Source organism: Python bivittatus, unplaced genomic scaffold, assembly GCF_059951505.1.
Source record: "Python bivittatus isolate LINGU-HERP-01145 unplaced genomic scaffold, Pbiv_v1 ctg000480_np1212, whole genome shotgun sequence".
In the NCBI taxonomy this organism is placed as follows: Eukaryota; Metazoa; Chordata; class Lepidosauria; order Squamata; family Pythonidae; genus Python; species Python bivittatus.
In genome coordinates this window covers 102,258,445-102,284,971 of record NW_028277075.1, presented here as the reverse complement: position 1 = coordinate 102,284,971, position 26,527 = coordinate 102,258,445, and the positions used below count along the sequence as shown (strand labels likewise).

At 44.4% G+C, this 26,527-nt stretch overlaps 2 protein-coding genes across 5 annotated transcripts in view; both read right to left on the bottom strand.

The window, feature by feature from the left end:
• Positions 1 to 420: 420 nt before the first annotated feature.
• On the bottom strand, positions 421 to 11,408 carry TBR1 (T-box brain transcription factor 1). The gene is made up of 7 exons (XM_088145185.1): positions 11,339 to 11,408; positions 10,459 to 11,273; positions 9,056 to 9,210; positions 8,503 to 8,624; positions 7,631 to 7,789; positions 5,840 to 5,901; positions 421 to 1,351 (listed from the first exon to the last, which is right to left on the bottom strand). Exons 2-7 carry the CDS (start codon positions 11,139 to 11,141, stop codon positions 421 to 423), a joined length of 2,112 nt encoding a protein of 703 aa, XP_088001311.1. The 5' UTR covers positions 11,142 to 11,273; positions 11,339 to 11,408.
• A 6,681-nt stretch (positions 11,409 to 18,089) lies between these two features.
• The window catches only part of PSMD14 (proteasome 26S subunit, non-ATPase 14), a 61,322-nt gene continuing 52,884 nt past the window's right edge, over positions 18,090 to 26,527 (bottom strand). For all 4 annotated transcript variants that reach the window (XM_088146646.1, XM_088146644.1, XM_088146647.1 and 1 more), the window contains 4 exons: positions 26,240 to 26,314; positions 23,531 to 23,656; positions 22,858 to 22,920; positions 18,090 to 19,621 (listed from right to left, as the gene is read on the bottom strand). In XM_088146646.1, coding sequence (XP_088002772.1) covers positions 19,523 to 19,621; positions 22,858 to 22,920; positions 23,531 to 23,656; positions 26,240 to 26,314 — 363 coding nt within the window. In that variant the 3' untranslated portion in view covers positions 18,090 to 19,522. The remainder of the gene's footprint in view (positions 19,622 to 22,857; positions 22,921 to 23,530; positions 23,657 to 26,239; positions 26,315 to 26,527) is intronic.

The window sequence follows — 26,527 nt, the reverse complement described above, 5'->3', positions numbered from 1 at the left end:
TTTGGAATAATCAACCTATTCGAAACACCCGAGTTTGAGATCTGGGTTTAAAAAAAAAAAAAAGACGTCCAGCTGCTTGGGCTAAGGGAAAAAATCATGACATGTTTCGCCTTGTGCGGGGAGGGGATCGCTAAGGAAAGAGACATACAAGGTGGAGAATGAAGTGACATGATTTTCATCATTTCGTTGTCATCCACCTCCCACTGAAGTGATGTTGGAACGGCCCCACGGTTTGCGGGCTTTCTGCGTGTGCGAGGACGGGGGAGAGACTGCGCGTGCGCGGTACTACGTGCGTGGCCAGCTAGAGCCGCTTTCAAGTAAGCGGGAGAACCAGCGCGCGCCCCGGTGCGCAGCGCAAAGCGAGGGCTGGTTCGGAAGGGACAGGCGAGAAGGGCGGGGGGCGTGGCCAAAGGCATCTCTCTAGCTGTGCGAGTAGAAGCCGTAGTAGCCGATGTCCTTGGCGCAGGTCTTGTCGCAGTCCCTGGCGGCCAAGGTGGGCTCGCTCTTGAGGGGCGACGAGCTCTCGGAGGCCGGGGTGCCCACCGGAGAGAGCCGCCGGCGCTTGGCCTGCTCGTAAATCCCAGAGTCGGTCGAGTCGATGGACTTGATGGACGAGGGAGTCTCGATCCAGCTGGAGTCGGACAAGTCCTTAGGGGGCTTCGAGTCCTCGGGGGGCTGCCCGGCAGCGGGCGGCGGCGGCGGCGCCACCAACGGGGAGCGCTCGGGGGGCGCCAGGCTGTCGGGCTCCTCCCCGCCGCCGGCCCCGGTGGGCAAATAGGGGTTTCCTCCAGCGCGGGCGCCACTGCTGTTCGGCCAGCACGACAAGGACTTGGCACAATACTGGGGCGGGCTGCGCGCCCCCCAGCCCGAGGGGTCCGGGTAGTAGCCGAGCGGGCGAGCGGTGCAGCCGGCCGCCTGCAGCGGGAGGGCCTTGACTCCGGCGGCCGCATAAGATAACAGCGTGGCGGCGTTTCCCGCCAAATCTCCGGCGGGGTCGTAGGCCGAGGCGGCCGCGAAGTCCAGCCTATTATTGGCGGGCGTGACGAACCAGCGCTGGGGCGAAGGCGCGGCGGGCTCTTCGGCTTGCTGCGGAGAGAGCAGCCCGTTAGGGTGGGGCACGCCTCGCTCCGGCACCGGCCCTCCGGGTCCCACGCCGCCTCCGGCGCCCGCCCCCGGGTGGTGGTGGTGGTGGAAGCCGCGGGATTTGGCGTAGTTGCTGACGAACTGGTCCTGCAGGAAGGAGCCCGCCGCGGCGGCCGCCATCGCATAACGAGCGCCCGGCACGATCTGAGAGCGGGGAGAGTCATTGGGCGACGGGGTCAAGCGGTCCATATCGCAGCCCGTATAGATCCTGGGAGGACAGGGTGCAGGGAAAGAAAGCAGAAAGAAAGGAATGTGGCTGGCCAGATAGACGAGGATACGGTGCAAGAGCTCGCCCTTTTCCCGACTTCCCTCCAGCTGCCGCAGCCCACGGGGGAGGGCGTGGGTTCAAACCACCGGGAAACACGGAGGGTCGTGGGTCTAAGCTGGCGATTCAGCCTGCGAGTGAAAGCCTATAGGCCAGGTTTCCCTAATTTGTCGCGTCCTCTACATGACTTGGACCATAGCTCCCACCGCTGCCCAAAACACACAGAGGCGGCCCAAAATTGGGGAAAGCTTCCCAAGGCCGCTTTTCACTAAGCAGCTGAATTACCCTGAAGAGTGTCTCTGAGCCCGTGCCAAGCAGCAGGACCTCCACAGCCGGAGCACTATCTCACCCTTAAACTAAATCACAAAATAGCCCTTCCAGCCCTGGTGATAAATAGTGCACCTTCATGATGATATATTCCCTTGGTGATGGCTGGATGAAGCTGTTAGTCCCTAGGCTGGAAATAGATGAAGATCAGTGTCCAGGTGACAGAAGAGGTCTTTTATGCAAGCTGGACTGTTAAAGTTACAGCTCCCATCTTCCTGCCTTCTTGGACCAAGGATGCTACTTTGCCTTTCTCACCACAGGAATCGCAACTCATATAACCTCCCTACTCCTCTGGCCAAGCAGGAACTAAGTCAGGAGCCTGAGAATGGGTGCCCAGGTCTCTCCAAACTGCGCTAAAACCAGGGCAGGTTTTGCTTGATGGAGGTTTTCTCCGACCGTACAAACTTCCTCAAGTGAAGCCTAGCAGGAGAGGAGAACAGACAGGCCTGCACCCAACGCGCGGACCTGGGATAAGAAGCCCACCAGACGCCAATAGGGGCCGCCAATAAGGACTTCGGGATGTTTGGCAGGACAATTGCTTAATTAAGGGCATGCTTAGCATCCTGAGCACTGGAGATTCTGGGTCCCAAAAATCAAGTCGCAGAGGACAGCCTACAGAAGCACAAAAAGATACTAAAATTAGGAGAACGGGTAGAGGGGGGTGGGGGCTAGTTATACGCTCTCCACACTTGATTTCTGCTCTGAGTCTTATAAACCAGAGTTCAGTTCAGTGGTTTCCCCCCACTTACTGCTCTTCAGATGAGTTGGGCCCAGAATAATGGGAGTTGTAATCCAATGCAACAAGGGGAGGTAGATCCAGAGATTCAAAAAACAATGGGAGATTAATGAGGCTGAAGTCCTTAAAATGAGCATAGAAAATTGAAGCTCCGCTGAAATGAACTTGCTTCATTTGGGGAGGAAAGAACCTGTTTAAAGTTGTAGAGCGCCTCTCCAGGAGAGAATGGAAGAACCATGGAAGTGGTGGACCTCAGGAATAAAAAATCAGAAGCGACTGGTAAAATTGTGCAGCCACCTGACTTACATCGGGAGACCCTCCTCGGTGCAGATCTTTACAATATTCTCTTACTCCAAAGGGCTACAGGCTTTGCGTTATGAATTTACAGTACTGCACAATCCTAGAGCTTGTTTCAGGCAGAGCTTGCCTTAGAATAGCTTTCCCCTTTATAACTGTTCAGCAGCCAAATCCGGACAGGGGTTTTACTTTGTACTGAGTAAATTGTATGTCTGCCTATGGATCTATTAAACAGGATGACCTCACAAAACTAGGGACTCCCAGAACTTCCCACGTTTTCCTGACCCTTTAAATGAAATGGAGCCCACACATAACAAGAAGCCTCGAGCTTCCGACAAGGCCCCGCACCCGGAGATCCAGAAAGGAAGAGATTTGCTGCCTGGCTTCTGCAAGGCCCGATCTGCTTGATAACTAACCCAGATAAGGAAACACTGGATTATGTCGGGTTTGCTAATGCACACTTATGACTATGTTTGTTTACAAACGTGTTTAAAAGCCCTTTTAAGGGGAGGGGGAAATCACTCACATCTGAAATTCTCCCTGGACGGCTGGGTACCGCTCCAGTCAATCCTGGTTAGCCCAAAGCTGCTGTTGGATTTCAAGCAGGATTCCCTGTCTGTCATCCCAGACTTAGCCTTTTAGTGGGGCAAGTGGCCGCAGGCCCAGATGCACTCAAAAGGTGCTCCGTATCCATTTGGTAGGAACTGCAGGCGGGATAGTCCAGGCACATTTACCCCAACAGGTTGCTTCCAGAGCGCCAGCAGCAGGGCTAGAAGGCCAGCGAGGCAGTGCTCAGTTGAAATCCTTGCAATCATCAAGTGTCTGTCGAGGGCACCCGAGGGGGCAAACAGACAATCACACCCTTTTCCTCTGGGTTAATCAATGTAGATAAGCTACCTCACCCTTGGCTTGCTCCTCGGAATTGCGTGGCTGAAGAAAAGGCATTCAGTCGTGGCACTAACAGGAGAAAGTTTATAACCCGGCTAGGCGCAAGCTGATTAAGGAACCCCGCTTGTGGTTCGGCCTGGCTTAGTTTTGCTCGCACTTTTCTTCCATTAACGCATCTCGATTTCTTTTGTTTTTTGTTTTTTTCCAGCATTAGTTCTGGCCGCCATGACCTTATGCTTTGCTGAAGTATCTGATTGGTCAATCACGCACTGGAGGTTGGGGAGAACTGAGACAGGGAAGCCAAGCAGTTGTACAGTGTGACACTCTTTGGTGGCAGAGAATGCTCAACCTCCACAGCAACTTAATACATCCCGGGACAGTTGATTCTTTGTGTCCCCTGATCTGCCCCCCAGTGAGTCACACCCAACAGGCTTCAAGCAAATAACTTTCACCTAAATGTGTGCAACTATCGCTCCCATGAGATCAGGGAACAGCTGGCTGGGGATTTTGGGAGGGGTAGTCTAACTCACTTGTAGGGCACCAGAACTCTAAGCTATCAGCCTTCCAGCTGCCCCACTTTTCTTTCCTTCAAGGTGAGGCTTCAAAAGAACCCCCTTGCCCCCTCTTCCCAAAGGCCTACCTTCCCGAGGCCAGCTGGCTCATCTTTTTCTCCAGACAGAAACAGGGTGCTTGCCAGTCCACATCCCTCACTCTTAGCTGAGAATGCTAACCCCTACTGAACTCTTAAGGGGGTTACTTTGGAGTAATCTGAGAGAGAGGACTGTGCGGCAAACTTCAGGAGTCATGCTGAACATCAGCATCAAGTCACCTAGAAAGAGGACTTCCCTTTCCCTCCTTGCAGCTCTGCTTGGAGCCTTGCCCCTTTCCCAGCGCCAGGATGGTTTGCCTATTTACGGCAGAGGTGGGAGACTAGTTGGTCTCCTGGGGCTGGTGAATCAGGAAGAAAGGCATGGGAGAGCCTCCTTGAGCACCTTTTCAGGGGAAAGGCAGAATACAAAACAGTACCAGTACAATTACTGCTACTCTTACAATGACCCTGGTTTTATCCTCAGGCTAACTAAGGCATGCGTGTGGGGGGGGGGGGGGCGGAATAGATGACTAGTTCCTTTTAAAGCTTAGCTTAAAATTGAACACAGGGCTTCAGGAAGTTAGCAACAGCTTTGCAGTGTTTGTAATTGGAGATAATCTGGGAGAAGTCCAGCCGTACAATAACAGTGTACTAATTAGGCTCCGGGTGTTTTATAAGATCCACGGAGACCCGCTGAAGGTAGTGGGGTTCTTCGGGGCAGGGGAAGAGCTCTGGGCAACCCCAAACCACGCCTGATTCCTAATTGCTTGTTTTATTTGTAAAGGGTTTCCAGGGGCCTGATTTTCTGTGGGAGTTTATAGAGTTTGTATTCAGGACCAGTAATGATCCCACTGGATAATGCGCTGCTTCTGACGAGTCAGTGGGAACCTCCCTGCTGCTTAGGTTCAACACATTCACTTCACTTTGAAACTGGGGAACCATTGCACCTTCTTGTTCTAGGGACAGTTTGCCACCAGCCGAAACTTGAACCACAGTTCGAGGGCAGGCAGTTTGGACCACAAAGCCCAAGCAAGAACTCGAGATACCTTTACCAAAGTTGCAGAGCTAACAGAACGATCTTAAGCTGGGCGCTCGTGGAATAGAGTTCTAATGCTACTGAGAATGACTGAGGTCTTCATCACTGGGGTAGGCAGTGGGGCAACGGGAAAAAACCTTCTTTCTCTTCCTGACCAGCTACAAAGAAGCTCATCCTTTGGGATTTACCGCATTAAGTTGTCCGTTCAACAAACATAAGTTTTACCCTATGGACAGTCTTTACAGAGAAAGACAAGATGTGAAGCTGAGAGCCAGGTATGTCTCCTATTGAGAAGCATTCAAGGATCACTTTAAGAGTTGCGTACACACCCATCATTTTAACCATTGCTCCTCTAGTTCACATGTTAAAATTGCACACTCTCCTGTTCTTCCCAAAGCAGCACATTTATCCTAGGGGCATATCCAGTAGTACAGATAACCCACACTCGAAAGTCTGGGGGGTCTTATTTGGATAAGTCAAGGAACCCACCCACCCACTCTCGATTTAACAGGGCTGGATGTGCCATCACCAACAGAAGGCTCAAGACAAGGGACTTACGTGTCGTAGTTGTCTCTGAAGCCTTTTGCGAAGGGATTGTGATCGATCTTCAGCTGTGTGATCTAGAGAGGGAAGGGGAGGGGAAAGAGTCAAACAGTGGTCTCTCCTCTGCTGATTCTCTGTTTAAGGCAAGCAGACCCCTAACCTGTTTCAGGGTGGATTAATTCTTTTTAAGGGAACAGGCTCTAGTTGTTTCCTTGTGAGAATCTCTCATGAAAAGAAAGGGGATGAAAATAAATGAGGACTGGGTGCCTCTTCCCCAGCACATATGCCACACAACCTTCCCTACGAAGTTAATCATTTTGAAGGATCAACAGGGATTTGTGATCCGGAGCAGAGAAACTTCGCCTCCCAGTTTGCTCTTTATTCTGCCTCAGGGAACCTCCTGGAAGGACCACAGAATCAAGGTTCGGCTTAGGTATCTCGTCTCTTATTTAGAGCTAAGTCCCGCCTAATTAACTGGGAGCGAAGACTCACTTCGGAACAATTCTGCCGAGGATAGATCTGCGAGGGGATTAGCATCTAGTCACATGTTCGGAAGTGTCACAAGACTCTTAATGGCCAGACGGACAAATATTTAGCCCAGGGAACACTGCAGAAGCTAAATCTGGACCGAGAGCTCTGGATGATTTGCAGTGAAGGGGAGGGATCTCTGATTCCCAGTTATTTGACAATGGCAGCAATATAGTAGCATATACTTGCCATGGTTAATTTAACAGAATGCTCTTTTTCCTAATTTTCAGTTTACTCAGGACAGGCTAAACTACAAATGAACTACAGGGGATTGGTTCCCGCCATAATACTAGGTTGAAATGTGGTTGGCTGGTTTGTAGTTCAGTAGGTCGAATGAACACGGCCAAAGATTTCTTCTGTCCCTTCGCTAATTATATGATTCAAATTAAGCAAAGTCCTGGTTAACTAAGAGTAATCTTTCCCATGTCTGGTAAAAACACATAATAGATTCCCCAAACCTGTAGTTGGCTCGTCAGTGATTTAGAATCTAAAACAGAGAAAGTGGTAATCGAAGCCAGATTTGTAGACAGATTTGTTCGGTTGGGCTGCTTTTCCCCATTTTCCTGGAAATTAATTTAACTGAGCCCCAAGATTTTCTTCTGCATAGGCGTGCACTGATTTTCTCACTCATGCATTAGGCATTTTGCTGCCTACAAGGGAGAAGCAAAGGGTGCCCTCCACAAATCAAGGCTCAAATGTCCTAGATCCAGCCAAGTTATTCTGGCACCCCTCTCGCCTTCTGCGATAGTCAAACGCGGTAGTCATGCATTAAACAACGATCAATCTGCTGCCCTTGAGAGGCGCGCCAGATCTGCTTTTGAGACCATGGCCTCACGGTAGGGCCGGCTCTGCATTAGGCCACGAAAGTAAACAGTTCCAAACAGATCTGACCAGGAGAAGGAGCGGAACCTTTGCCTTTGGGGACGAGGGGCAAAACCAGCCTATAGGGAGGTTCTTGTATCCAAAGCGGGTTAAGATGCTCTCCTAAAGCAATCTGAAATATTTACTGCTCTTGACTTTCTTGGAGGATCTGAGACGTTCTCTCCCCTCTTTTTAAATTGCAGTTGGGGTTGGGCAGAATGGGGGCTTGAAGGCAGGTTAGAATAATGTCGCAAACACCTTAGACAAATTAATCCACCGCATCACTTTGTTGTCTGAAATCCCGATTTCCCACTCAGTCCCGGGAGTTTCGCCTCCACCCTCCCGGCCTCCGTGGGTGCACTTGTGCCCCCAAATCCCGAAAAGGCCAGAACTGAGCGAGCGAGAAAAGCACTTTACATCGGTGTTCTGATAGGCAGTGACAGCGATGAACTGCGTCTCCGGGAAAGTGAAGGTCTGCACCCGGCCCGGCTGGCTGGTGTCCTCGGTACCGTCCTCGTTCACCTCCACCACGTGCAGGCGAGGCTGGTACTTGTGAAGAGACTGCAGGACCACCATCTGAAGACGGAGAAAAGGGTGAGGGGGAGCGAGGAGAAAGTCGGGGTTTTTTTACTTTGCACGGGAGAAGGGGAGGAAACTTATATTCCAGACCCGCTCCCAGCTCTCCTGAGAAGCCGAACTGCCACTCCAATTGTGCCTTCTCCAAACCGGCTCTTCCCAATCCCTCCCCGATTTCGCGGTTATAGGAGGGTTGCTGCCGGACTTCGCCACCTGCTCCAGAAGCGCGGATCTGCACCTCGGTTCCAGCACCACCACCACCTCCCTCCAAGAAAAGCAACTTGCTAGAAAGCTGAAAGGGAAAAGAGGAGGGAAAAGGAAGGAGCCCGGACATACCAGGCTGTTCCTCCGATCCGGGCCCCGCGAGAAATCCCCCCCCCCCGCGCTTTTCTTTTCGAATTGAGAAGCGAAGTCTGAAAAAAGCCGCTGGGGCCGTGGCCGCTGTACGAGCTGCCCACCGCCTCGATTCCGAAGCCCTCGCCCGGAATCGCCAGCGAGAAGACGGTCTCCGGTTCACCCGCTGGTGCAAACGAATCTCCCTCGCTTAACCTGACTACTGAATTAGCCTCTTTTTTCCATGTCCTGTACAACAGGGGCTGGATTTGTACAACAGGCTCAGACACAAATGATACAAACGGAGCTGAGGATGCGGTACCCACGCAGTCGCTTGGTCCTGCAGGGCCCAGTGCCGTCTCTCTCGAGCCCCTACTGACCTGCCCATTGTTGTTGGACGCCCCTTTATTGTTGGTCAGTTTCAGTTTCCCGAAGGAGATTTCCTGCCGCATCCAATGGGCTCCTGTGTTGGGCGAGTCGGGATGCATGTAGACACGATTTCCTGAAGACGAGAACCCCGCGTTTGTCAAACAAACAAGCAAACAAACAATGTTGGAAAGAAAAACATTCACACAGTGCATCTTCCCTTCTCCTTCCCCCCCCCCCCCCCACCTTCAGAGATGATTCTCTACAATTCCCCAGACCTCCCAGCTTTGAGAAGACGAAATTGCTCTTTCGTTTTATTTACTGGTATGTTTTTAGGTACTTCAACTCGGGAAATTGAAGGAAAGAAAACAGGAATGGGGGAAGGGAGGGGAAGCCCTTCAGTTTTAGCCTCCCCCTCAGTTTTGTGCAGTCTTACTGGCCCAAGACAGTCCACTAATTAAGACTTCTCACCTAAGCGAGCCGAGCGCGGATGCAAGCCTTTGCGCGCGCCCGCGTACATTGTTATCGGGAGGGATAAGAGGACGTGTGAACTGAGGAAGGACTTGCCTTGAACGTTGGTATCCGCTTTGCCGCAAGGCACCCATTTGCCGCCTTGAAACCGCCAGTGGTTTGGGTCGGCCAGGATGACGTCCACAAAAATATTGTAGTGAGCCGTGGGATCCAGACCCGAAATATTAAAACTTAAGAAAGGGAACATTCGCCTGTTTTGAGAAAGAAGGCGGGGAAAGGGGGGGGGGGATAGGAAAAGTGACGGGATTGAAAAGGAGGGAGATCATAATTTTATAAATACACAGCTCTTCCCCTAAAATCTTCGAAAATCTTTTCTTGAGCTAAGGATGCAGAGGAAAGTACCCGAAGGGTACACCGATTTAGGCATCTCGCTCCGCGCCTTTTCGTCTAGCGGATCGAGCCGGGGAGAAAGCGGCCCTCCGCTTACTTATGTCCAAGTGAATCCGGCTGAAATCGAGGGTTATTTCCGAGGAAACCGGATTGGCGGGTTGGCACATCGGCTTGTAACCCAAAAGATCCTCGCGGGTTTCCACTGTAATTTGCCCGGAAGCAAGTCCCAGCGATTTCAATGCCTTTAGCCTTCAGGTGACGGGCTGCCAAATTTCAACGCGCAAAAACCAGCCGCGAAGTGGCGGACTTCCCCATCTCTCGGGGTCAGCAAAGGAAGCGAGGCGATGCCGTGATCGCCAAAAAGTGCGGCAGAAATGGCCCAAGACGCGCCGAAGACCCCGGCGCCTGTTCCTAAGAGGAATTGCGATCGCAATCATTCTTCGTCGTGTTTATGACTCTTACATAAGTCAGAGTGAGGAAGAAAAACATCGTAAATATATGGGGATAAAACTTGTAGGCCTAAAGATGTGTGTGTGTGTGTGTATGTATGTATGTATATATATACATATACACATATACACATACATACATACATATATATATAAAAAAAATAAACGAAGAACCGGATTATTCCAATCCCAAAGACAAGATCGCCGGTGTTTTTAGTCTTAAAAAGCTGAAGCAAAATGAAAGGAAATGGGAAAAGGAAAGGAAAAGGGAAGTAGGAAAAAGAAAAAGAAAAAAAAGGAACAGGAGTGTCTAAAGCCAAAGGAGAAGGAGAAGGGATGATGATGATGATGATGATGATGATGATGATGATGATGATGATAACAACAACAATCGTTGATAATGATGATAGTACAATGGGAGGGAGGACAAGAAGGTAGAAAAAAAACGACAAAAGAAAAATACTTTGAGCAGAGCCCGAGGGTCTCGGCAGGAGATCTGGCTCTTCCCGCGGCCAGGCACCTGGGCTTGGGCTCGGAGGGCGCTTCTGCTCGCCCTTTCCCGGTCCCTCAGCCTCCCTTGTCCTCCTCCGCTTTCTTCACGGCGGCGTTGCGCCTGGCTGGCATCCTTCGACCGCCGCCGCCGCCGCCGCCGCCGCTTACCTGCCTTGCTTGGTAATGATCATCTCGGTCTGGTGCCGGTGGAACTTCAGCCAGAGCGGCCTGTTGCATAGGTAGACCTGCGCCTTGCCGGGGACGAGGCCGGCCTGGGCAGAGGGGAACTGATAGAAGGGCGAGCCCTGGTAGGAGTGGCCGTACTGCTGCGGGTAAGGGTAGCCGGCAGCCGGGTAGCCTTGAGGCGCCGCGGAGTTGGAGAGCAGGCTGTTGTATGCTCCATTGGCGATGACCGGGTGGTGCGCCATGTAGCGGCTGGGGCTAGCGAGCGAGAAAGCGGCCGCGTGGTTGTGCTGACCCGGGTAGGGGAACATGGTGGCGGCGGCGGCGGCGGCGGCGGCGGCGGCGGCGGCGGTCGGGGGAGCCGAGGCAGCGGCCGGGGGCTGGCCGGAGGAAGCTGTCGCAGCTGCGGGCGTGGAGAGCAGGTAGCGATCCGCCGCGGCCGCGGCCGCCGCTGCTGCTGCTGCTGCCGCTGCCGCAGCCGCCGCCGCTCCATCGAAGGTTGGACGGAGCTGCTCCTGTCCGCCGCCGCCGTCCAAGACGACAGGCGAGAGTTTGGCGCGCTGCTGCTGCTGCTGCTGCTGCTGCTGCTGCTGAGGCGGCGGCTGCTGGGCGTCCCCTGGCGGGTCTTTGGAGTCAGGGAAATTGTCTGCCTCGGCCTGATTCGTCATCCCCCCCCTGGCGAGTTTTTTCAGAGGTGAACTTCTCTCCAGGTTGTCAGCGCTCGCCGAAAGGAGGGCGGCGGCGGCGGCGGCAGCCGGATGGTGATGGGGGTGCGGGTGGTGGTGCTCGTGCAAGACAAGCTCGGATCCGCCCGCGGCAGGCGGGTAAGCGCTGCCGCCGCCGCCGCCGCCGCCGCCGCCGCCGCCAGCGCTCACATGGAGAAATTTCTTGGAGAGCATCATCGACGGAGGCGACAGACAATGCTCCAGCTGCATGGCTCCAGACCCGGCCCGCTCTTTGGCCAAAGCCTGCCCGGGGGTAGCGTAGCGGTAGCACAGGGTCGCTTGGGGGCGGTGGACAGGAATCGCCTACGACCCCCGGCTCATCATCCCGGGACCCTCGGCGGCGAGGGACCCAAAGCAGCTTCTCCCACCACCCAAGGCTGGTCCCGAACTGAAGCCACGATTCCCTCCCCCACCCCCCAAAACCACCGCTCCCTGGGAGAAGAGATTGGCCAATTGACACCGTGCAGCAATCAGCCAAGCCGCACTTTTGATCTCCCTGGTTGCCGAACGCATGAAACGGCTCCTGCCATTGGTTAACCGCTGACAGTAATTTAATTAGATAGACGCTAATTAGGATAATCACCTGGCTCCCGGTCGCGCGACGATCGAGGCAAATGGATGAATATATATATATATATATATATATATATATATATACACACACACACACACACACACACACACATACATACTCATATTCATATTCATATATATATGTATATATATGTGCGTGTATGTGTGTGTGTGTGTGTGTATATATATATATATATATATGAATATATGTGTGTGTGTGTGGTACATATATAATATCTTTTACTGTTTATTTTTTGTGTGTGGGAAAAATAAACAGACCCTACGCAGCCGTTCTCTATCCTCTGTGGGTGCAGTGTAGGAAGTCAGAGAGAGAGAGAGAGAGAATTTGGGCACTAGGATCCCGCCCCGGTCCTTTCGCGTAGGCCTCTTCTCTGGCCACGCGACTCGGGGTTTCAGCAACCCCAAGCGGAGCGACCTTCTCCGGGCTTCTTAGCCGCGAGCGGGCCAGGCTCGCGTGGCGTTTTGTTCGCCTCGGAGGGAGCTCCAACGCCCCCGTGGCGTTCAGAGGCGATTCGTCAGGGGTAGGGAAGAGGCCCCACCTCTTCCTTAAGGTGAAGCGCTTGGACGGGCCGCGTTATCCCCGAGTCACCCCAGAGGTAACGCCAGGAAGATGGAGCGGGCCCGGTTCCCGCGCATGATGCCCGGGGCTCCGGGAGCTGCCCATTCCTCGTCCCAGCGCGAGGGCAGGGTCTTCGGCTCGCGACGCGCCCTGCCCTGCCCGAAGGAATCACCGACCAGCAGCAGATACGAGTAACTGCGCCACTGCGGGCGGCGGCGGCAGAGGAATAAGTCTCTCCCCCACCGCCATCCTCAAACACCCCAAGTCTGGTTCCCTCTCGGTTTTGAAAGAAGCATGATCTGAAGTGCCTGAATGACTGCCTTGAGGCTGACGGCTTGGCTTCCTTGGTAAATACATCTTTTATTTGCGCGCAGGCATGGGGGGTGGGGGGTGGGGGGAAAGAGACGCTCCGAGGAAACCGCGGTAGCAGACCACCATCCAGTCAGAGCTCGATGTTTTTCCTTCTCTTTCTCCCGTGGCCCTCTCCTCACTTTCCCTAGGCTTGTGTTCCTTCGGTGTTTTGAATACTTTTCCTCTCACGCCGAGCTCTCTTCTGTGATAATAAGCTTGTCATAAGTAATTACCTGGATTTTGCAGAAATAAATTAACATGTTGCTAGAATAAGAGAAAAGATGCACCGGGATTGGTATTGGGGAGGGGAGGGGAGAGGTTCAGAGGCACCTTTAAAATAATAATCGAAGATTTGATAAAAGCCAGGCCTAGCTAAACATGGCGGTGACCCATTGGGCCCTGCAAGAAACACTTGGTCTCCAAGTCAAGGGGCCACCAGGTTGCCTGTTCCCTCAGCCATTGTTCCTCAAGAGCCACTACCGGGGAGATTTGCCGTCAGAGGAATTTCCCACTTTAAAAATCGCTCAAAATTTGCCTGGATTGTGTCCAGGGTTTTTAACAACATAGAAAACATGGGAAGGGTATAATAGCAGTAGCAATAGTAGCAGCAGCAGTAGTGATAATAATAACAGCACCATCTCTACCAAGGCAAAATGAGAGCAGCCAGGGTGAGCCAATCATACTCTCTGAGTACAGTAGGAGCCCTTGGCCAGTATGCTATTCCTCCTCCTTCTCCTCCTCCTCTTTTACTTTTTGCTGCGGATACCAGGATGGTCCCTGATTGGCTGTCCATTCCACTAATCACAGGTTGCCAGTTTGGGGCAAGATAGGGTCTGCATTACAAGTGGTCAGTTTTTCTTTGCCATTAAAAAAACAAACTGTTTCAGATTACAGATAAAGTTGAAAACACCAGGCTTTTCCCCAGAATTAATTCCACCCGTCGCTTACCATATGATGATGACTATTTTTCCAACAAAGAGCTGGAGGAAGATTGGAAACCTAGCATTTGGCACTGCAAATTTTAGTTAAATCACAGGTTTATTGTACTGCCTACTTACATTTCAGAAATTTGCTTCAGGTTTGACTATATATTCCTCTTTTTGCAATTCTGACACACGATTTATAGTGCATATTAAAAATTCAAAGGAGAGTCATTAAAATAAATGGGTTAAATTATTATATAAACCCTGGAATTCAAGCTCCCCTTAAAAAAAAAACAAAATCCATATTCATATTTCTTAGCTGAACTTATTCTATATGAGATTTAATTCCACATTTCCAGAACTAATCTCTTTCTATGTCACAATGCTGATAGGAATGTTAAAAAAAGAGGAATGAGAGTTCTTAGGAAGATGGCAAAATATGCTTCCCAAAATGGGTTATTGAAAAATGTTCCACTCAGTTCAACAAAAGATATCCAGTCAGTTTTAGTCTTTTGTATTGCTCCCACAAAGAATCAGGTGTTGTGGCTTTTTCAGCCATAAACTTCAGAGTCTACCGCAGGCAATTGTGGACAGAAATCTGGCAGTATGTATGTCTTACTCCCATATAAATCAGTATAGAATTCTAGCCTCAAAGTGATAAGACTCACACGTCAGTCTCCTGTTTCCCAAGACATTCTGTTGTAGCCCATAAAGTTGCCATATTGCAACAACAACAAGAAGTTTCAAAGGGAAACTCCAAAACAAAGCTGCTAAGTTGGAGTTAATTAATAAATTCCCTGAGGAACAGTTCTTGTTGGTCTGTTTCAGCAAAAGCTTATGCCACAATCTAATCATTAGTATTTTAAGGTGGTGCAAGTTAGGAGCAATGCCATCTTCTGGTACTAATGTCAGGCATTAGAACTATCTTGTTGCAGGAAGTACTCCTGTCACACTTCGCCTGTTTTGAGTGGTCAACTGCTGTTGCTCAAATATAGCAATAGACTAAACAAGTCTGTTGGAGGAATAATGGAAAAATTAGGGCCTCCAAAATTCCAGTCCTCAGTCAAATAGCTTACTTAATATCTTGTGAGCCAGTGCCTTGAAGAAGCCTGGTATGGTTGGGGCAGTTTAAACTTCTAATTAGGTTTCATTTGATGTCCTGCTGCTGGTTACAACTGGTTTATAACAGGTTTCATATAGAGAGAATGGAAGAAGATGAGCTACAATAAGGAAACTGAGACATGTAAAGTAGATTGAACAAATGCTAAAAATAATATCACCATCATTTAAAAATGTAATGGTGAGAACTTGTGATTTTTAACATAGGAAACCATTGTTTTGCATTATATAAATACCTCAATTCTATGGCTGAATTATCAATGCCAGATTCACATTTTGTCCCTCTGGTGCCACTTGTTTATTCCAGGTTTATTCAGTTGGAATGTTTAAATTCCATATTCTTAGTCATTAACATATAGTTCCATCTTTTTCTGAGAAACATGTATATATGTATGCATATGTGTGCTTGTGTGTCATACATCTTGAAAGAGCTGATGAAATCCGTATTTTTAATGCTCAAAAATTTCATGCTTAAATTTTAGATCAGCTTTCGTCACTAATAGACAACACTCATGTGTGTTAATTCTGCAGCAATTAACAGTACTGGGGAAAAGATTACCATATGCAGACTTTTATTCTTAAACTGGGTAACAAGACCTAACATAATGCAGCCCTTGACATTAAAAAAAAAAACCTGTCTCATCTGGGCAAAAGAAGGGTGGAAGATAAAATAATAACAAAAACAAGAGTGCTTAACCTCTTAGAGCTTGAGGTTAATTGGTGCAAGGGTTAGGGCTTGCCTTGCAATTTCTAGAGATTTTTTTTTAGATTTTTAAAAAATTCTGCCTTTATTATTTTTATAAATAACTCAAGGCAGCGAACATACCAGATACTCCTTCCTCCTCCTATCTTCCCCACAACCACCACCCTGTGAGATGAGTTGGGTTGAGAGTGTGTGACTGGCCCAGTCACCCAGCTTTCATGTCTAAGGAGGAACTAGAATTCAGAATCTCCTGCTTTCTAGCCCTGTGCCTTAACCAGTAAAAAAACAAAAAACAAAAAAAAACCCTGCATCCAGATCCCAAAACTTCACGATTATATTCCCGTTAATAGACTGAATAGGTTGTAGTTGATTTTTAAAGAGTTCTGGTCAACCTGAACTAAAGGCTGGATAATTTCAGAAGTGAGAGATTACTAAGAAAGTCCTTGGTGCTCTCTGAGCTTGGTTGTTTGCTTGCAGACATTTCATTACTTGACTAGGTAACATTATCAGTGTAGTTTACTCCCTGTTTTTATATAGTAGCTTGCCCTGCCAGTATTGGTGGGGTTGTGGTTTTCTCCATGGTAGTTACTTTCTCCTTGGTAGTTACCAAGAGTTGCTGACAATAGAAAAATGCAAAGGAGAGCATATCCCGTTATTTGCAGAGAACACTGTTTTCAAACCATTCTAAGGAATGGATAAGTTGATCTCACTTTATATAAGCAGCTTTATATTGATCAGTTTAACTTTAAAGCAGGTAGGTGTGCAATCACTCTCACTCAGACCTCTCTACATGTATTGAGCTACAAGTCTAATCAGGCCCATCCAGCAAGGCCAGTCAGAAACATCTGGAGTGCACTATACTGCCACCGTACATTAGGAACGATAACAAAGGTTAAAACAAATTTATCTTATAAAACATGTATGATTTAACATCCTGTAAAATGTGTGTGTGCATATATGCATTTATTATTTATACCTCACCTTTCTATTCAAAGTGACTTCACAAAGTTTAAATTAAATGCAAAGTGTTATTAAATTAATACTAAAATCAATTTAAAAAAAAAGGTAAACGGGATGCATCTTGACAGATTCCTGAAATGCTAAGTGGAGGACAAACATCACTTCTGACCACTGAGGAAGTGCATTCATAGCCTGGGAATGACACAGGAATAGGCTCTCCATCACAGATCAGATGCCAACAGTGGGAGCATCTTCAAGTTTACTCCTGCAGGTATTAGCAGGACAAGTCTGAGAGTTATTCCATTAGATTGTCAGATTCTGTTCTGTTTGTTTGATAGTTAATATCTTATACTGTACCAAGTAATCAACTAGCTATCAGTGCTGATGTTTTTAATGTAGGTGTCACATGATTACTGCATTTTGTCCCAGTTAACCACTTTGCTGCTGCATTTGCACCAATTGCAATTTCAAGGTATTTTCAAAGACAGACATACAGAACATTTTGTAATAGTCAAGAAAGGATATAACCACTCCATGGAAAATTGCTGCCCAATCTGAGTCAGGAATGATTGTAGCTGACAGTTGGCCATAATTTTGCAACACACTCCTTGCCACAGCTGGCAACTGCAAATCCAGCAACAGCTGAAGTTGAAGCACCACATGTAGTCTATAGACCTGTTTTTAAGGGAAGTGCAATTCATTCCAAAACGGGTTGAATTTCAGTGTCTCAATTTCTATTTACTAGCAGCACCACCATCCTGGATTTAATTTCAGCTACTTCTCCCTCAGCCAGCCCAGTAGCAAACTTAGGCGATGTTCAAGGAACAGATTGCTTTGGCACACTGATGGCAGCCCTCTCTGAACTCCTAGGATCTTCCCCAGCCTTTTCATATCAATGGGAGATCTCTGTGGGACACTGTAAGTCAGCATCCTAGATGGATGGAGCAGAACTATAAAATTGTATCCTAAAGGCCTAATCCTGCCAGACAGTCCAGAATAGCATGATGGATGGTATTTAAAAAACCTGTGACACCCAAAAGATTTAGCAAGGCTGCACTCCCACTGTCCAGTTTCAGTATGGGTGATCACCTAGACGATCAAAACATTTTTAATACATCAGTTGAAAGCCTAATTAAAATTGGTCCAGATAATCAGTGTAATCCAGATGTACTTGGAGCTGTGAGGTCATCACATTTATGATCACCTTTTCCAATAATGAAATATCTTGAGACTAGCCTATAATTAAACAGATCTGCTGGATCATTGAGGATTTCTAAAAAAGAAAAAAAAATAAGTCTAATAACTGCCTCCTTAAGGCAGGGGGTAACATTTCCTATCCTCAAGGAAGTGTTAATTAGCTAGAAAGCATTGCAGGATATTGATGTTTCACTCCATGACTATTGGAAATTCTGCTCAGTGCTTACCTAGATTGATATTCCTTTTATAAAGTAAAATACTTCAAATTTAAAGTATTCCAAGGAGAAAAGCCTTATCTTGAAAATGATGTTGAGCTCTTGTATAAGATTTCGGTTGATGTATACCTGAACTTCAATATATAGGGAGCATAGTGAATAACTAATTATATATTAGGGTTTTTTTTTAAATGTTGTGTTAAAGTAATGTTAAAGTAATAAAGTAAACTTATCAATTATGCAAATTAAAAAATAGACCCAGGATATTTATTAGCAATTGATATTCCTTTATTCATTTATAAACTTGTATTTCATTTACAAATTAAAAATTGGTTTTCATAGCAGTATCTCATGAAGCAGTCAACTTTTTTTTCTTATACTTTAGTTGTGTACATAATGTTGAAGAGCCCCCCAGCTTTCTTTCAATAAATGTCTATTTTTCAGTTAAAAAGAAAAAACCTAAAATAAATTGTAATTTGATGTCTCAGCATGCATTTCAATGGTGTTTGCAGAGTAGGTTGACAAAGAATGTTCATATTTTGATGACCATTTGTCTGTAATAGGTTTGTTGTTATTTTTCAGATGATGGACACAGCCTTTCATTACCTTCTGGGTTTTGTTCATACACTTGGAGAGCTCTTTACAGCTGTATGGCGGGAGGAAAATTGGTGACAGAGACAGGGAATTGTACTTCTTGGGAATTCTACTGACTTCTGTGCTTGACAGAGCAGATGTGGAACTTACAGAAATGTCATTATAGCTAGAAGGTTCAACAAAATTTATGATCAGGTTTTCACTGGCATTTTGGCAAGATTAATAGCACTTGTGGCTCATCTGCATAAGGAACCCACTGCTCCTTGTCTATAAGTATTGCTCAAATGTATCAAATTAATGTTAGCTATTACCACTTTCAACAATTAATATTTTATTGGGTCAGAGCCAGACAATCTCAAGTTATCTTTAAAACCTTATGCAATTCTACCCTACTAATGGTGGTGAACAGTCCTGATCCATAGTTAAAGGCGGCAGAAACAGGTTTAGGCCTACTTGAAGTCATATCCCTCTGACTTGAAAAGCTTTAATCCTGGGGCTTTTAGAAGCAAACACTATAGTCAGTCATAGGGAAGTGCTCTGCATTTGTCTATGAGCATTGTTGTTTTCTTTCTTGTATTTCAAGGTTGAGTCCAAGCTGGTAAAAATACTGTGGGACTTAACCCTGATTCATATAAAGGAATCTGTAATCTGAACAGGTTTTTGAAAAAATCATGTCCATGGCACAGGTCTTCATAGATCATCAGCTTACTAAGAGGCATTTCTCTCCTTGCTGAGTTTTGTACAGTACTGTCAATAATTGACAGTTCTTTCCCAGTCACAACATCAGCAAAACACTAAGTAGGTTAACAGATTTTTTTAAAAGCCACATAGCAATAATTAATGTATATATGTGCTGCCATTATCTTCAAAATATTAAAATGAAAATACATTTTATAACTTGGTTCTTGAATTGTTTTAGAATCTGCAGAGATCTTGCATTAAAAAAAACAACATCCAAAGTAATTGTACAACAGAGATGAAAAGGTGTTAGAGTGATGCTCTTAGACTGCAAATGATGCCAGATGTCTCTGACATCCAAATATATCTTAGCCTCAGTGCTTTAAACAATGGATGATTATAGTCAGGAAATAACATTTATGAGTAAGTAATTATTTAAATACAACAGTATCCAACATTGCTGCTAAACACTGGACAATGTTGCAAGTCATCAGCACATCCACGTGTTCTTCTAAATGACGTTTAGGATCCTAAAATATAATTTTAAAAGATTGTATATAAGTATTACTGAAATATCACATTTACAAATGGCTGCTTCCATTTAATGCAGAACTGATACAGTTAAGAAGCAATTAAAGTTCAGGGTCCTATTATGCAAGCAATCTGAGGCAGTAAAAATCTTGGCGAAATTATGAGCTGTTAAGACTGCCCAAGGCTGCATATGTTTATATCTGCCTGAATACTGTCTCAGTATTGATGGAACTGGTATTTATAACAACTGCTGGATTTACATTTCCTTCTATGTTATTTATTAAACTCGTTATATCGCCAACTACAGTAATTTGTTGGTCATTTAAAATTATCAGATAGAAATACTGTAGAGTCCTCAGTGCTCTCTGAGCTTGTTTGTTTGCTTGCAGACGTTTCATTAACTGACTAGGTAACATCATCAGTGCTAGTATGTAAACATGACTTATCTCTATGTGTCTACTGATGGCTGATTTGTCTGAATGTCAAACTTCCAGGAATTCCCTAGCGTTTTCCAGGAGTTCCCTATCCTACACCAAGCTAAATCCAAAAATGCTGCCTTGAATGCTATCAGGTGGAAAGACGGGGTACACATTTAAATAACAATATACTTCCAGCAGCCCTAACCCACATGGCTAACTATGAGAGCTACTGCGAGATGTAGCTCAGCAGCCTCTGTACTGCTGCAGGAGGACAATATTGCTGGGAGAGAAAACTCCTAAAGATCACAAAACATGCAGGCTTTTTATAGTTCTGAAATTAAGCAGTACAATTAAATAAAATCTGAACTACTATAGATATTAAGGTCAGAAATTGCTAGTATCAGCTTTAGTTATCTAGATCATGAAGCAACCATGTGAAGTTAGGGAAGGAAGGGTTTAATGGCTTTTATCTTGTCTGATCCCCTTTAAATGAATTGGGCTTTTCCTGAAAGCTTTGTCTCAGACAATAATAGCTATGTGAGATGCCTGGTAAATGGGATTCAGGAAAGCATGACCAAAGATTTGGATCCGGTGAGGAATCCTTATTCCAAGCTAACCCATTCCTTAATGAAGCCACAATAACCAATTCAGGCACGGGCATACTTTTTTTCCCCTCTTACTCCAGTAACAAACTATGCCTAAATTAAACATTTTCTAAAAATAACATTTTAGCAGCACTTCAGGTTTTCTACTTCAACATAGGGTGTTTTTTTTTCTTATGTGTATTTTATGGTTTGTTTTCATTTATTTAATTGGAAAGTGCTTTTGTTTTGAGTGAGGATATCTTAAAATAACATGGGATGAAATCCCAGTTCCATTGGAAGCAAATGGCAAAGCTCCCATTGATTTCATTAATGAACCTGATAAATAAAAAGAGTGTTATGATGGAGTTATTATTTAAATTGACTAGTAATTTACAAATGCAGTATGTATATAAATAGTTAAATATAGTATTGTATGTAAGATGTATACATCATTGTTACTTCTGAATCACCATGTAAAAATAAATAATGTACATCTTATTTGGCCTTATGCTTACAAGATAGCTTGGTTTTCCAGAAAAAGAACTTGTAACATGACTTAGGTGTTTTGAAAGGCTATTTCAGTCAAGCTCATGGCTCCAGTCAACTATCAGCACAATAGAGATTAAGATATGATAAGATATTTCATTATCTTTATGAATATAGACTCTGCATTGTAAACCACCAAGAGCTCTCTGAGCTGGACAGTATAAAAGTACTTGCACAGTATAAAATAATTAGTTTGCTGGCTAATACCTTTAATAACTTTGCATATAGCACAACCAACTCTGTACTGGATTCATATGGTAGGGTGTTTGGTCAGGGGGATTCAAACCAGTTTAGGTTATGAGGTCTATTTTATATTTTCTAACAGGCAAAACAGAATATTGAACAATAAAAACACAATTAAAACAGTAGCTAAATAATAATTCATAAATTCAAAAGGAAGAGCCTTGACTTCCTTTTCCAAAACAGAGATTAAGTATCTCTTGAGGTGGTTTATTTTATAGCTTGGAGATGAAGCTGTAGTTCAACAGTGCTGCCCTCCTACTGTAAACTGACCAAAATAAATTCAAATACATTTAGCTTACTTCTTAGATAAGTGGCTTTCTGAACCTGGACATGGTGGAATGCACATACAACATTAAACTCACTTCCAAGTAAATGTGCTTGAAGGAGTTATGGGAATCAATACTACCATGACGAACATTAAGGCAATATTATCATCTCTAATACTGAGAAAAAGGGAAGAGACACAATTGAACATCTTAAGACCACTTAATCAACTTAAAACTGAGGTAATATTTAAATGGCAGGTTTCTGATATATAACCCAGCCTCTAGCCATCCACTGTAACACTGACTTTTATTTCAAAACAGAATTATAAAGTTGCAATCCAGAGATTTTCCTTTTAACACACCACAGCCAGCACCAGTGAAAAAAGGTATGTAAGATAAATTGTGACTTCCTTATAATGAATTTAAATGAAAGCCATGGGGAGATTCTGGGTTCCAACCAAGCTGCTTGATACAGAGACTGCTGCTTGTGTAACAGGTGTCCTAAGCTCCACTGGACTACTGTATTTGGATACAAGCCTAGGTGTCTCTATTATGCCAATAATCCCAAATTATTGCCTTAAAGTTAAAAGGAAAACCAGGTTGTTCAGTGCTTTAGGTATCAGTTTTAACATTCTCGATTTATACTTGATTACATTATACTTGATTACAAAATTATATTCAGATCCTGAATACTAGGGGAAACACACTGTATGTAAGGCTAGGGATAAAAGATGGTTTATTGAGGAAGAAAAACTACTTTACAGGTACTCGTTTAGCGACTGCCTCATTTAGTGACTGTTCGCAGTTATGATGGTAATGAAAAAGTAACTTTACAACCAATCCTTGCATTTATGACCTTCGCAAGTCTGTAAAGCAAAGGAATGCTGAAGTAAGATCGTAAGCATAGTCGCAGTTCCACTTAGTGACTGCTTTGCTTAATGACCAAGTTGTTGGTCACAATTGTGGTCGCTAAATGAGCACTACCTGTATATGAAACAGTGGCAGATATCAAATGTCAATTTTATGTCCATTGTTGATATAATGTTAAGTCACAGATTTTAAATAGTCCATTATAGTGGAAATAAATGGCTCTTATAGAGAATTAAGAAGAAAAAAATCATCCACATATGACTAAATAAACACACAAATAATTTTTTTTCATGCCAGTATAACTCACCTGCTTGCCAACATTTTTTATTGCCAGCTGTTCAGGTGTCATTTTATCTTCTTCCTCCACAGCCTGTAAAACAAATGTAGAAAAGGTTGGCATTTAGTATCTTATTATTTCAAAAGCATCTCAAAATGTAAACTTTGTCTTTTTCCACTGAAGCTGAAGCTTTAATATTATTTTAAGGGCCACATATTAAAAAAACCTCACTCTGGTGATTCAACAAAAGCACTACCTAGTACATCAGGATAAAAGTCAATGCCTTCCCCAATATTATTTGAATTATTTTTAGAAGTGCTCGGTGGGGTGTGGTTAATACCAATTTGGTCAGAGCAACATACTTTTGCAGTAGAACAAAAAGAGATTGAAAAAAATCAGGAACAAAGCCAGAAATAACACAGACTATGCAAATATCACTGACTAACACAAGTTCCTCTAACAACATGAGCAAGAAGCCCTTTCACTACTCTTGACCTGCGCATCTTTTTACAGAACTCAGCATTTCTTTGCTGTGACTGGAACTCTGACCCTTTACTTTTGTTAATGCCATTTTGTTTTTTCAAGGTTGGGTATTTCCTTTTCTCCACATTACACTGAGTTGATTTTTGAATCCGTACTTCCAGAAGCTAATCTGACAAATCATATAGTCAAGTAATTGTCTGACAAGGGCTCAACATAGTACCTTGTTATAGTTCTTTGCTAGTTCCAGCATTTCCTTTACCACTGTTTCATTGAGCTTACAGTGTTCGCTGTAGTCCTGAAGAGTTAAACCTTCCATCCAACTTTTTTTATGTAAATTCAGTAACATCTACCCAAAAGAAAAAAGAACAAAAAAGAATAAAGAGCAAATAGTAAAATAACTGTACTTGTGACATATACAGGAAAATCATTTATGCTATGTATTTTGAATGTGACAGTGGTATTAGGAGGACAGATGAGAAATCACAGATTTCCACTGGGTTAGATCCAATTTCTTTGTTAATGATGCAAGCTTTTCTTAAGCCGAGTCCTAATCCAGAACAGGGAAAAAAAAGACAGGGAATATTCAATAATTTTCTTTTCCTTTCTAACCCCTAGCAAGAATGCCCATTCTTTTTTAGAGATTCCGCCTTCCATTCTTTAAAGTAGAGGCGTGGGGGAAAACAACAACAGGAAAACTACAAAGACTGCTGAAGCCTTCATTTCAAGGGAGAACAAAATTCCAGTGCTGTACCAGAAGTGTTTTGTCCACAGAAGGCAGAATATGGAACTAAACTTAGGTCAATTACGCTTTATCATAACAAATACAAAGAAACACAAAAGTTTCTAGTATGGGAGAGTTTAGATTTAGAAAATTGGTGTCAAGCCCGAATTACATAGGCTACCTCAAATAACTTTTTCTGTCTCATAGATTAGCTCATCATAGACTTGAATATCCATTCCCTCTGAGTCCATCTGATAAGATAAAAATTGTTTGCTCTGTAAGGTCACTGTGAAATTTGAACCCACACTCGTAGGGGGATTTATGAAGACATGATTGAGTGCTAAAACATGTTTGGGTTCATGTGGTTTTAGGCCTTTTGCCAGACTATCAGCTTCCAATAAATAATTGGTGTTAAAACGGCAGAAGTCCTATTTTCAGTCATGAGTATGAAATCATGAATACAGACAAGGAAGATATAGGAAAAATGGATGCCAGGACACTGGGCAAAGGCCGCATAAGTAAATGAAAATAGTCTTCATTTCTTAAACCCTTTTTTTATCGCACTTGACAATTACTGTTATCACCTTTATAAAAGTGTCTGCAGTGCAATGAACCAAAGTAACATTTCCATAGGTTAATTTTAAAGCCCAACCTCCAGAATGCAGAGGGAAAAAAAAAAGGTGTGCTGTACAAACCAAGACGCAAAAGAACCAGTTCAAATGTCACTTTTTCATGTCTTGAAAGTGCAGGTATATCCCATACAGCATCTAAGCTCACACAGCCATTTCCTACTTCATCAAAACTGCCCTCCTGTGCTTACTACAGCAGCCAGAATTTGAAGCAGCAAAGACCTTATAACTTGATTCTTGCAAGCCCAATTGAGCTCCCAATGAGAAGACTGCTTTCTGTTTGAATCTGTCACCTTCAAGAACATTATTGAACACATATGACTGAACAATGGCCTTAGTTAATGTCTACATTCTCTAATAAAGATAATTAGCACAGAAAGGTATTTGAACAGTTACGATGTCTCTAAAATCAACTTTAATCATGAACAGATGGAATCTATTGTGGGCATAAAAACTAAAACAAACGTCTGCATTTGAGAAGAATGAGCAAACTTGGAAAAACATATACAGAGTTATGTTTTTAATAAGACTACTGGAATTGTAGATAGAAAAGTATGCCTGCAGTTATAACTTGTGAAACACAATTTCTTATAAGTGGCTGATCTAACAACCGTTCCCAGAACTTACCTCAGAAAATGAAAGAAAAACCCTAATCTTATTTTTTAAAAGAATGATAGTGGTGGCCCTGATATTACACAAGAGATTCCTTGAGCAAAGCTACCAGCGCTCAGCCCTGCAAGTGTTCAAGAAGGCTTGTAAACTGTACCTAAAATGCTTTACAGAATAAATCTTCAATCAATTGCTGCTGTTTATATGTTTTGTTGGTTGTAAATATTCAAGAATAGCTGAATTATTTTTGGATGGATTATATGGATAAGCTGGCTTGGTAACTTGAATTGTGTAAGCAGGTTTGAGCAATATAAGAAAAGAGTGTATATGCTTTTAAAAATAAATAAAGTCAAGAAAATTAACAGATTCATTGTAATAGCACTACAGAAACAGAAAATAGCTTTCAGAAACATGTAGCTTTAAAAATAGAATAGCCATATTTTTATCATAATTTAAACAAAGATGTTCATAAATTGTCTAAGACTGATTTTTGCCAACCACTTATTTACTAGCACATTCACTACTTATGCATGCGGATGCCTTCTGGAAGAAATGTTGCGTTCTACACAGAGTTCATATTGAGACTTTATTTGGGGTGACAATGGATCAGCTTCATGACATTAGGCAGAAGTGGAGACTCTGAGTTATTGGGTCACCCAAAGTCTCTCCAATTACGGTTGCTAAATTTCAACAGCACCTTCCTACCAGATGGAGAGGAATACAGTATAATGGCAGTAAAATCCCGAAAATAGGTTCAATATAATTTTAAAAACACTGATACAAAAGAAAAATACCTTAAGGTAGTTAAAAAAAAACCCCAAACCACAGCCCAATATATGTGGGCAACACTGTCCCATTCTTGGTAACTCTTGGTCAGAAAAATGCCCCTGCTGAGATAAAGAATCAAAGTGAAAAAATATTTTTTATTGTTGTTAGTAACTGAAAATATTCTAGGAAAAACAGAGCTTGCCTTCTGTTCTAATTCATTCTTCCTGTAGTTGATAGTAATGGAATAGTAATGTCTGTTCAGCCCATGGATTAAAGCCTAGGAAGAGAACATTTAAAAGGCATTACTAAAATGCACCTGATCATTTCTGCTAAACAAAACAGAATAATATCTTCTAATATTGCATCCAAGCTGTGAGTTATTTGAACTTTTTTTGAAAATATCCAGCTACTTAAATATATCTAGAACTTCTGGTACTGCAAACTCATCAAAAGCTGATACATATTTTCAGTGACGGGAATAAATATACAA